The sequence below is a fragment of the Trachemys scripta genome, chromosome 7 (genome assembly GCF_013100865.1).
Source record: "Trachemys scripta elegans isolate TJP31775 chromosome 7, CAS_Tse_1.0, whole genome shotgun sequence".
Classification (NCBI taxonomy): Eukaryota; Metazoa; Chordata; order Testudines; family Emydidae; genus Trachemys; species Trachemys scripta.
This window is the reverse complement of record NC_048304.1, coordinates 68,791,296-68,804,311: the sequence shown is the minus strand read 5'-3', so window position 1 is coordinate 68,804,311 and position 13,016 is coordinate 68,791,296. Positions and strand designations below refer to the sequence as shown.

At 40.4% G+C, this 13,016-nt stretch overlaps 1 protein-coding gene across 4 annotated transcripts in view; it reads right to left on the bottom strand.

The window, feature by feature from the left end:
• Positions 1-13,016, bottom strand: part of CSGALNACT2 (chondroitin sulfate N-acetylgalactosaminyltransferase 2) — a 54,646-nt gene that overhangs the window by 20,761 nt on the left and 20,869 nt on the right. For 2 of the 4 annotated variants that reach the window (XM_034776399.1, XM_034776402.1), the window contains exons 2-3: positions 7,216-7,362; positions 1,152-2,432 (exon numbers count right to left, since the gene is read on the bottom strand). In XM_034776399.1, the coding sequence (XP_034632290.1) occupies positions 1,152-1,812 (661 nt within the window). In that variant the 5' untranslated portion in view covers positions 1,813-2,432; positions 7,216-7,362. The remainder of the gene's footprint in view (positions 1-1,151; positions 2,433-7,215; positions 7,363-13,016) is intronic. The other 2 variants (XM_034776401.1, XM_034776403.1) reach the window with 2 other exon arrangements.

Here is a 13,016-nt window from a genome sequence, read left to right as displayed (position 1 = left end):
AAATAACATTCATCTTCTCTCCCCTACCCCTGGGTTTCTGAGAATTTAACAAATTTAATAATGCCAGCATTTTAAAAGTCATATGTTTGAGTACTCTGGTTTCAGGTTTTGCACATCAGGGACCAGATCCTGAACTGGCTTAACTCTGCATAGATTCATTGACTAATAGAGCTGTGCTATTTTATGCTACCTGAAGATCTACCCATAGATACTCAGCAACCAAATACTCTAACAAAGGTAAAGTATCAGGGGGTAGCCGTGTTAGTCTGTATCTACAAAAACAACAAGGAGTCTGGTGGCACCTTAAAGACTAACAGATTTATTTGGGCATGAGCTTTCGTGAGTAAAAACCTCACTTCTTCGGTTACATCCGAAGAAGTGAGGTTTTTACTCACGAAAGCTCATGCCCAAATAAATCTGTTAGTCTTTAAGGTGCCACCAGACTCCTTGTTGTTTTAACAAAGGTAAGTTACTCTATAAATACCACTCCTCCCCCCCCCCCAATACAGGTGCATGTGCCAATGTTTTAAATATTGGCAACTAGTTTGCATTGTGACATTAATATAGACCTCTTCACCTACCTGCGGTTTACAGTTATCTAGTCATAACGGATACAAAGGGACAAAGTTAAATGGAAATTTTCAAAGGCAGAAAGGGAAGCTAGGCAATCAAGTCTCATGACCTTCAAAGGGAGCTGGGCACCTAACTGCCCTAAGTGCCTTTGAAAGCTCCTCTTCAGTATTAGGTACCATTTTATATCTACATCAGCACAACATATGCAAAATGATCTTCAACCATGGGATATCCAACTGTTAAAATTCAAACGGGCACAGCTTGTTTTGTCTGCTTGCTATAGTAAAATATCTCCACTGAAATTACTACTCCCCCCCCCCCCCCCATCAATGCATGGTATTGTGCAATATTATGAAGCAACAGATTCTACTACAACAGGCAAACCAAGTCTAAGGTTTTTCTTAGTGCAGAAAAAGTACTACATATTAGAGTAGCTATCAAAACTATAAAGACATGAAAAAAAGCTATCAATTTTGTTTTACAACCATAAATTCCTTTGCAATTATTCATGGTGTATGATGACATTCTGTGCAGCTGATTGGGAAATGCGTAAATTATTAAATAAGCTTTTACAGTACCTTCTATGAAATCATTTTCATTATAGAGCGGTCTCTCTCCTATTCCTTCATCATCATCATCTTGTCCATCTTCTTCATCTGGATTATTGATTACCTCTAGGCCAGCCTCAATAACTTCCACCAACTCATCTCGCTTATCCTTTCTAACAGGTTTCTCCTCTGGGTGTCGAGTGAGCCCCATCTCTAACTGGAACACTTTCATGGAGGTAAAGCTTTCAAAAGGAATGACACCATATTCACTAGGTAGCTTGGCCCCGATGCTCACCTCAGCCTTGTCAATTTGGGAATGAAGAAACTCTAGGAGATCATTGGATGCTTGTTCTTTGGTGCCTTGGTAGCCCATGCCATTGACTCTTGGGCTCTTTTTTTCCTGCAGCAATTTCAGCTTATCACTCATTTCCTGAAGCTCTTGTTTTAGCTGAGCAATCTGACGCTTCAGACTAGTAGCCCGGGTTTGATAGTGTTCCTCTTGTTCCTGTAGAAGAGCTTGGTAATATTCTTTACCCAAGTTCTCCCCTACAACGCCAGGCAGAGATCCATTGCCATCTGTTTGTGGAGCACACTCAAGCAGGTACATGAACAACATTAAACTGAATAGTAAGGCAAGACCCACCAATAGCCAACGGGTCCTGGCTTGAAATATTAAACCCCTTCTGGGCATTCTTATAAGATTTCGGGTCCCCCACCAAAAAGCGGATTTTCTTTTTCATACCTTTCCAAGAGCATCCCCACAAAGACTTAAAAAGGGAATGAAATCATGTTTTTTTTTTTTTTTTAAAGTCACATCAAAGTTATGTCAGCCAAAAAAAAAAGTAACTTTCAGCATGTGTCTTAATCATTTGATATTGCACCGACAAAGTCTAAAATCACTAACTTCCATGATGAAAAGGAAAAATGTAATCTATGCCATCAGATACAATTCCCATAATATTCTGGTGACTGGGCCAAAACAAGACAGAAACATTGTGAATCCTTGCTGACTCTTTTCCTGTTTTTTTGTTGTTGTTGACTTGTTTTTCTTAAAAGCAAGAGTTAAGGTTTTTAGTCTGAAGTTCTTCTCAGTGAAGAAACCTGGCAAATACTAGGATTGGTAGGCTTTTAGTGCACAGCTTTTTTGCACACACTCATTTATACACTGCAGGAGCAATCTACACCTCAGTAACAGTAGTTTTCATTGGACAGTTTGATATTTTCCTCTGGCACTTGATAATTGAGTATTTTATTCCACTTCCCCCCTTCTTTGGGCTTCTGTGGTTTGAGTCAGCAATACCAAAGCAGAACCTAAAATTAAATGAAAGGTGCATATTAGAACTACAAAGTAGCCAGGCAGCTGGAAAACACATGAAGGAAACGTTAACATCCAAAAACGTAGACATGATGGATTGCAAGTATTTTTCTCAGTTCTTTCCACTGTGTTACACATGAATGATTTCTTTCTTATGGAACTGTCTGGAGCATACTAATAAGAACAGCTGAATGAAACTTAACTTTTTCAAGCAGATAAGTTAAAAGAATTCTTTTCCAGTCCTATTGTGTCATGTCTGAAGAGCTTCCCTAATCAACATGTTTGGGATTTTCTGAAAATAGTACTAAAAAAAATAGGGCTGTCAATTAATTGCTGTTAACTCACGCGATTAACTCAAAAAAATTTAATCGTGATTAATCCTGTTTAATAGAATACCATTAAAATTTATTAAATGTTGGATGTTTTTCTACATTTTTGTATATATTATATTCTGTGTTGTAATTGAAATCAAAGTGTATATTTTTGATTACAAATATTTGCACTGTAAAAATGATAAAAGAAATAGTATTTCAGTTCAACTCATACAATGTGTAGTGCAATCTGTTGTGAAAGTGCAACTTACAAATGTAGAACTTGTTACATAACTGCTTTGTTTCATAACTACATAACTCAAAAACAAAACAATGTAAAACTTCAGAGCCTACAAATCCAGTCAGTTCTACTTGTTCAGCCAATCGCTAAGACAAAGAAGTTTGTTTACATTTACAGGAGATAATGCTGTCCTCTTCTTGTTTACCGTGTTATCAGAAAGTGAGAACATGCATTTGCATGGCACTTTTGTAGCTGGCACAGCAAGGTATTTACATGCCAAATATGCTAAACATTGGTATGCCCCTTCATGCTTTGGCCACCATTCCAGGGGACATGCTTCCATGCTGATGACACTCATTACAAAATTAATGCGTTAATTACATTTGTGATTGAACTCCTTGGGGGAGAATTGTATGTCCTCTGCTCTGTTTTACCTGCATTCTGCCATATATTTCATGTTTTAGCAGTCTCAGGTGATGACCCAGCACATACTGTTCATTTCAAGAACACTTTCACTGCAGAATTCACAAAACGCAAAGATGATACCAATGTGAGATTTCTAAAAATAGCTACAGCACTGGACCCAAGGTTTAAGAATCTAAAGTGCCTTCTAAAATCTGAGAGGGATGAGGTGTGGAGCATGCTTTCAGAAGTCTTAAAAGAGCAACACTCCGATGCAAAAGCTACAGAACCTGAACCATCAAAAATAAATAAAAATAAATAAATAAAATCAACCTTCTGCTGGTGGCATCTGAGATAATGAAAATGAAGATGCGTCGGTCCGCTCTGCTTTGGATTGTTATCCAGCAGAACCCGTCATAAGCATGGACGCATATCCCCTGGAATGGTGGTTGAAGCATGAAGGGACATATGAATCTTTAGCACAACTGGCATGTAAATATCTTGCAATGCTGGCTACAACAGTGCCATGAGAATGCCTGTTCTTACTTTCAGGTAATATTGTAAATAAGAAACGTGTCTGAATGACTGGCTGAACAAGAAGTAGTACTGAGTGAACTTGCAGGCTGTAAAATTTTACATGGTTTTATTTTTGAATGCAGTTTCTTTTGTACTAGGGTTACCATATGTCCGGATTTTCCCGGACATGTCCGGCTTTTGGGGGCTCAAATCCCCATCCGGGGGGAAATCCCCAAAAGTCGGGCATGTCCGGGAAAATCGGGAGGGAGGGAGGGAGGGCTCGGCCGGGGCCTCTTTGGCCGGGGCCGGTGCGGGGCCGGGGGCATGGTGCCGGGCCGGGCGGGGAGCCGGGGGCGTGGTGCCGGGCCGGGCCCGTGGGGCCGGGAGCCGGTCCGGGGTAGCGGGGGGGGTGCACTAGGCCGCCGGGGGCCGGCAGTGCTGGACGGGCCGGGGGTGGTCGGCCGGGGGCCGCAGCCGGCACCCCAGGGCCCGAGCCGACCCAGGCTGGAGCCGCCGGGGGGCCAGCCTGGGCCGCGCCTCCTCCCCCCACACTCCCCCTTACCTGCTTCAGGCTTCCCGCGAATTAAATGTTCGCGGGAAGCAGGGGAGGGGGCGGAGACTTTGAGGAGGGGGCGGAGTTGGGTGGGGCGTGGGCGGGGCCGGGGCCCCGTGGAGTGTCCTCCATTTGGAGGCACAAAATATGGTAACCCTATTTGTACATAATTCTACATTTGTAAGTTCAACTATCATGATAAAGAGATTGCACTACAGTACTTTTATTAAGTGAATAGAAAAATTCTTTTTTTTTTTTACAGTGCAAATACTTGTAATCAAAAATAAATATAAAGTGAACACTGTACACTTTGTATTGTGTTGTAATTGAAATAAATATATCTGAAAATGTAGAAAACATTACCATTTATTTAAATAAATGGTATTCTGTTTAACAGTGAGATTAATTGCACGACTAAGCATGATTAATTTTTTAATCATGCAATTAAGCAGGTTAAAGTTATACAAATATAGTTTCTTGGGCAAGGTCTAAATGAAATAGTTCTGGGTTTTTGGCCACTCAAAGAGGGATTACATTCAACTCAATGGCATCTGTTTGTCTGTAATGAGATAGATTTTGAATGCCACATCTGATCAGTCCAATATTTCGGAGCATATTCAAGGCATCTGTAAGCACAACCACACTGATTTTGGTGCAAATCAGACTACTGGAAAAGCCTGATACACAGGAATATCAGGGCCCACAGACTACCCAGTACTGCAGGCAGACAAATCTCTCTGCAACCTATGCATAACAGGGGCAGCAACTTGGCTTGCTGTGTGAGGAGACTGCCTGTACCCCAGACTAACAGAAATAAGAAAGTCTCGGGGAAGAGTTTGTAGTGGTGAAGGGGCAACAGTGGTGGGGAAACAGGGACCCAGAGAGGACTGGGGGTGAGTGGTGGTGATCGGGAATGCAAGAACCCAGAGGAGAGTGAGGGAAGGGGAAAGAGGGGAGATATGGGGAAAGAGGAGGAACGTTAGGCACACAGATCCAGGCATAAGGGGAAGGGAGAATGAAGGTGCACACAGAACACCTGGCATGGGAGAGGGGATGGAGTATTCTCCAAGGGTGGTGGGGAGAGTAAGGAGGAGCCACAGAGTCTCTGCTCGGGCGGGGGGGGGGAGAAATAATCAGGGTCAATGGTATTGGGGATGGAGACAGAGGCCATGGTGTGAGGAAGGAAATGGGAGGAGTTGGTGGGAGCCCCTGCAATAGAGAAGAGTGGGAGGGTGGCACCCAGGGAGTTTGGGGGAGGGGTGGAGGAATGCAAGGAGCATGCTCACAGCCTATGGAAGCTACGTAGTGCATACATCTTTATTGGCAAATCTTTAAGCTTATTAAATTACTTGTGCTTTCTCTTATCTACAAGTGCAATTTATATTCATTTGAATAGGCTTTATGCATTCCCCATCTGACTCAGATTTATCCTTGGCCAATACCTCAGCTATTATTTTGACAGCACCAACAACAGTGTGCTAGACACTCCATAGAATAGTGAGACACAAGAGTGTGGGCCCAAAGAACTTTGTGTTTCAACACAAAATGAATAGGTAAAAGTTAAGAAAAAAACCCCAGCAACAGGTAGTAAGATATTCCAACTTCTGAGTGAGTTGCACACACAGGTTCCATGATATTTACTAGGAGGGTTTATTTTTTTTTGCCATCGTGTGGTAGCTTGAGCAGTCAACATTTCTTTGGCGGAAGACAACTAGAGTTTAGAGACCTTTTGTACAAAATGTGCTAAGGAGGGACTTTGAAGAGAATGTGAATGCAGAAAAGACCAGGTGAGGGAGAGAATTCAAGGTGGGGGGCGGGAAGGGCAGGGAGGAACAAGAGGGAGAAATGTTTCATGAAAGAAGCCACTGGCAAGAGTGAAAAACGTGAAGGGATTGTTATCTGTGGTGTAGGATGAAGTAAAGGGGGCATGTGGGGACCAGAAGACGACAGAGGAAGCGGAGAACAAGATAAGTTGTGAAGGATTTTAAAAGCAACAACAAGCAAAGAGAACAGAAAGAGAAAGTAGATTTTTGAGATGTATTGGAAAGAATACACCAGCAGGATACAGCATTTGGGGGAGGCGAGGGGATAACTGAGGCAACAGGGAGGAAAAGACAGAAGTAAACAATGGAAGCATCTTTGAATATTGAGGGACAGGAAGGAGAGTGGAATAGCAAACCGTGAGTAAAAGGAGGAGGGGGGAAGACTCTGAGAAGAGACTGCATTCAGTATTTAACATGTTAAATTTACGTTGGCAGCATAACATCTCAGAAGAGATATCAGAGAATCAACCAGACTCTGATGAAGAGAGAGTAGGGTGGAAAGGCAGATCTTCTAATTCTTAGCATGTATTTAGTAAATTAAACCCTGTTACTAAATATGATCAGATGGGGACAAATGAGAGAAAGGCAGAAAAGGGCCAATTACACTGTCACCATGATTGGGAAACCAAAACAAACTTGTTCTGAAATGAACATTGGGATTGATTCTTCCACATATAAGGGATGGATTCTCTTTAATGAATAGTGTCCCAAAGGATACACCCTTAAACACAATGCAACCAAAGAGTATTTCCATCATACCATTAAGGTTACAAGGGGGGTGGGGGGAGAGGAGAAAAAAAATAAAAACAAACAAACAAAAACACAGAACAAATAGGAAATAAAAGTGAATATGTATTAACTCAGCTATTAAGGAAAGTAAATTATTGTTCATGCTTCTGAAAAGCACTCTTGCAAAAAATAACTGAAACTCACTATATCGTAAGTTATGGACATCCATTTTTTGGAATCTTGAGCTGACTCCGTCTTGGGGGCATTCAGGTATGCTGCAATCTGCGCATGAATCAGGCATTCCTCCTCTGTTCTTCCTTTTAATTTTTGCAAGACTTTTCCACCCTCTATCTTTGGAGAAGAAAGAGAGAGACAAATGTGAGCACATCAGTCATCCCAATAGGTCTGACCGCCTTTCTCTGGGCATACATGAGTTGTAGGAGCTCCCCACAATTCTCATCACGTGCTCAAAAGATTCTATCCTAAGTAAGCCTCTTCCCTACTGCAGGGAATCTAGAAAGACAAATGTTAGGACTTTCAATTCAAGACTTGTGTCTCCCAAGACCATTAAAGGGAGTTCTTAGTCCTGTTTTCAGATAGCAACATCAGGGCTCCCCCACATCACCAAAAAGAGCTATTAACTGCATTTCCCTCAACCACATTGTGAAGCTGTTCTCTGGAGCACTTTAGTGGAAATTCACCTGAGTATCTAGACTTGAATATCAATTTAGTTTTACTATATAAATAATTAAAAGAAAAGATTGCAGGGGGGAAATGGTTACACCATTACATTATTTGTGATGACTGGAATGACCCACAATTTTAGTATCTGCCAGAGATGCAGTCTTCCCAAACTCTCACCAATCAAGTGATTATGCCACACCACATCCTGCACATGTTTGATGTACTGTGCCAATAACTATTAAGTCAATATTTATCCAACCCTACCACACAGATTCCACACTATTTCTCTGTTGCTATAATATCAAGTAAACCTGTTCTCAGATGACACTTTGTGGTAAGTGTCATGCACTGATAAAATATGCATCTATTTACACAGTTACACCTATTCCCAAGTGTGATAAGTATGACTGAAAGATTAAGTGACTTGCCCAAGGGCACAAAGTCGGAACAAGAGCCAAAGCCTGGAATTCTTTCATCTCAATTCTGTGCACAGACCACACTTCAACTACACATAATATCACCTGGGATTTCAAATATGCCTGTTGTACCAACTCTAGACTACAGCATCAAGCCACCCAGAGTTTCAAGTAAGAGACTACGGCCCCCTGATTGTGTACATGCTGAACTTCATGCACAGGAGTGGTCTGATTGAAGTGTACATGTATATGAATAGTCCTGTAGTTAGCCACTTCCTGTTGCCAGAATCAATGCCTAACAATATTTAACTAAGGAACAAACTAGAGAGGTTGAAGGAAAACCTGAACAAGATGGATCAAAGGCAAAAGCTATCAAATACAGACATTTTTTGAATGTGTCATTACTGAACAATTGAATACAAAAATATATAAACAAACATCTATAACAAAGTAATTTCAAGTAATTAAACCAAGTAGGTCCTTAAGAAAGGAAAATGAATGAAAAATGTCTAGAACATTTTACTAATAAAATATTACATAAATAGAATCACATGTCTATAAACGTGATTAATACCAGATGTGTCCTCAAACTATTGACCAGGGTCCAGATGTGGTCAGTCAACGCAGAAAGAAAAAGCCAGTCTGCAGTACAAAACCAGGACATGGAGTGATGTAACAGTGACATCCAACCTTTCTTTAGTAGAAAATTATATTGATTTTATAAATGGTCCTTTCCCATTTCCTTCTGAATTTTACAGCAAAGTAAGCATTGGAAACACATCATTTTCTGGCTAATGAATTTTAGGTTTCCTTAAAGCATAAGTATTAAAAAAAAAAAAACCAGCTAAGTATTGTATACAGAAAGGCATTAGTTCAGTGGAAGCTGTAGACACCTGAACCTGGCAAAACTGGCACTCTCAGGCTTAGTCTATTTACAACAAGTAAAGATCAGGCTGTAGCTGAGTCAAAACAGATTCTGTAATGCCAGTCCTGGGTCTCCTTCACTACACTAGCTGGCTTTCCCATCCAGAACTGGGACTATCGCAGCAATGGCAGCATTTCATGATCTTTGAGTCACAGGCAGAGTGCCAATAATTCAGTCAACATGGCAATCAGTTTTTGGGGATTGAAAGGGGCTGGAGGAACAATTATTTTTTCCCCTGGAAAAGAATTAAGAGTCTAAATCCCACAACCTGTGGAATTTGGGGCACAGGGGTTAATGTTTGCACTTCGGTCTTCTGAAGCATTTATAGGAGTATAAAAGTGGGGAAAGAAAGTAATACTACAAACATTAGGTGTCATTTTCAATCTATGAATGAAAACTTTAATCATTAAAAGGAAAGTGATGAGAACATGTAGGTTATTGTTATGCCTTTGGGGAAAATGAGGAAGTGCCTGTAACGAAGTGCCTCAAGGGCAAGGGAAAGAGTCAAGTCACTGGCAATTACAAGAGGGTCACTGGGTTAATGGGCTGAACCAACTGTCATTGGGTATTGGCAAATAGCTGGAGCTGTCAACTGAGGGAGGCTTGGTCAGTCATTTAGTGTCTAGCTTAAAATGGGTTAACATTTGCAACTCACTATAAAATCCTATGATAAAGTGTGATCTATAAACAGGCTTGTAAGGATTAGGCATTTAATCAGCAAATGTCAATTTCACTCACACACACACACACACACACACACACACACACACACACACACACACAAACTGAAAAAATATTTCCATCAATGATAATCAAAATTAACAGACAGGCAAAATTAGACAAATGCTGCTTGAGAAATCAGAGTTTGATTTAAGGATATTTACTCTGTATATTTTGCCACGTAAGGTTGACAAATGGTGTTTTAACAGTTAACTCAAAAGCATTAACTTTCTGAATCACAACAAAATGTCATTAATTTGACTGACGGCCCCATAATGTCCTACAATTATGAAAGTTTTAAAAAGAAAAGTTTAAAAATAAACATCTATATTATCCATCAAAATTACCAAAAAAAATAAATAAATGGTATTCTGCTAAGCTATCTTTAAGACAGACTTGAAATAGCTAGTAGCGAACTCATCATTGTTGAGTAGGAAAGGATAGCCCAGGAGCTAGAGCACTAGCCTCGGCCTCTGTAGACTTGGGTTCAATTCCCTGTTCTATGGAAGACTCCCTGTCTGATCTTGGGGCAAGTCGCTTGGTCTCTCTGTGCCTCAGTTCCCCATTTCTCTGGGATGGCAGTATTTCCCTGGCTCACAGACGTGAGAAGAGGGAAAAATACAGTAGAAAGATTGTGTGGTACATAGATAGGACAGTAATGGGTGAAATAAAAGTATGATCAGTTGAACTATTTGTGAAGGAAGCTTCTATCTATTGTGTCTATATATATATATATGAATGACAATGGTCAGCATTGTTAAGATCTGCATGTGAAGAGCTAACACAAACCCACCTGCAGTGTACAAATACAAACGCATATGCATATTCTTGAGCCACACCTACCAGCACCTTCTCTATGTACATAACAAACCTCTGTTTTATGAAGCACTCTGGTAAGAAGTACTGCTACAGTTGCAACAATAATAAATCTATATAACTTATTTCTAATGCAGTGCATTAAGACTGCATACAGACTGCACCACGTTGGTCTATAAAGGAAACTTCACCTTCATTCCTTCAGTCAGATGCCTCCACTCAATTCTTTCCCCTCTAATTTGTTTCCCACCTCCTCCTCAATGCCACCTGACCATGAAAAACAATACCAATTCTTAGGTTATTACTAGGAGGTAAAGGCTTTTGCCAAGACATAAGTCTTCCATCCATCACATGTTGCTGCCATTTAATTGCATCCTTACCCTATTTATGTGTGATGTGAAAAGCCACATTTAATTATGTCCCTGTAAATGCCAATGTTAGCAGGCAACTTTTCCATCACTATTGCCCCTCTCCTTAAAGAGAAATTACATGCAACATATCAAGTTGCAAAGTTAAAATGAAGAGGCAGAAAATATAAATATTTGTGTTTCTACAGCAATGCCAACTCAGCCATTTTGGACACTGGGTACTTTTTAAATGGTATACATTTAAATTTGCAGATTTAATAGAATAAAAAATACTATCTATATGCATAGAGGTCAAACTAATGTTACTGTAAGAATCTCACCTTTTACATATACAGTCTTTAAAAAGAATTTTGTACTGGATAAAAGACTAGAAAGGTTTACTGGACACCTACTGAGCACAGGACTAAGTCGGATAGCCAGAAACCCAAACTTCTCTCATCACGTCTTCTCATCCTCACTCCACTGCTCCTTTAGAATCTTGTCCTGCGTAAAGGACTAAGAGATTGGAGTCTTTTTCCTCACTTGCCTGAACAAGCTAAAGGATTGAGTTTTTTGTCACTACTACTGCTCACAACTGTCTCTGGCAGCAACGGCAGAGGTAAGCATGTTGCTCATCTTGCTTCCTCCCCCCACCCCAAAAAGGAGGAGAAGAGAGATCAACAAGTGGGATCCTTTGAAGTCCTGTCCCACCGAGGGATAAAGATTTGGAGAACTCTGTCCCAGGAAGGCAGGGTGACGGGAGAACAAAGTTACATATTTTTGCTAGTCATCCCTGATATGAAATACAAATTCCTCATGCTGGGTGCAGGGATGGCATCCTGATGGGCATTCAGTACCGCTTTCCAGGAGACTGAGGATGATTGTGCTCAGTTTCTCATGAAGGTACCGCTCCTAGATCCTATTAGTGATCAGAAGTCGTCTTTCACATTGCAGGTAGTTTTTCCAAGCCCTGTACTTTAAGTGGAGGGTGATGGCCTGCACTATATAATTCTGGAGATGGGTGAAGGTGCAGAAAGCATCACAACATTGGAAAATTAAGTCACTGTCCTTGAAAACGACATGTATTTTTTTTAAAATACCTGCAGAAAGCTAAGGTATAACAAGATTATCTGGAAAATATGGTATTTTTAGCATGACCTTGTTTAAAAGGCTGACTTTCTACATCCTGGAATTTTGTATGTTGAGATTTCACACAGGAAAAGTCTTTTATTCTGGTTGACAGAAATTGAGTTGATTTAGAAGAATGACTCTCACGCCTCTGAAAAGGAGACATCCAAGGTACACACAATGTTACCAAAAATATGTTGGGATATACAGAAATAACTGGTTGTTATTCCTACTGCATTTCATATATTCAAATATAGAAGTGTTTCTGTTCCTTACAAAAGAGCTCATTTATTCTCCAAGCACAAGGAAACAAACTAAAATGCTAATTCAAAACACTTTTGTTTTTGTTACATTAGCATTCTGGTTTCGTCCCTTGTGAAGACTAGAAAAGTACCTTTCCTAAAGAGGAGGCATTTTTATACTTATAGTAATGACCTAATTCTGTATATTCTTACACTCTTGAGTTGTGTCTGCACATACTTATTTTCACATATTCCACTTCAGAATTTTCCTTTTCTGTAAGCTAGACGATCCTGTGTCTTGGCTGCTTTTGTGATTCTATGACTCAGTCTAAAGGCAAATTTACAGTAATTTCACATCCTAGGACCCTAATAATTCTACCCAAGAGGCACCACAAAATTAACATTTCATTTTACAACTGTTTTTCTTGGCAATTCATGGACAAAGGGTACAAATCTTAGTAATGTCTTTTGAACATGTTACCTTACCCTATTTCCCACCAACTTCATACTAATTCTACTAGGAATGCTTGCTGATCATTAGAGAAGCTATAAATTTCAGAGTCTTAACTTCCAGATGTTTTGTGACTCATTGCAGTGGTTTTCTAAAGTGAGCTGGTTTCTTCAGCTACAGATAATCTTAACGCACCAAAAAGGGGGAGGAGGGAGGAGAAGCTACCTTATCTACAGCTAATTTCTCCATAAAGGGCTTGTCCACACTCAACACCCA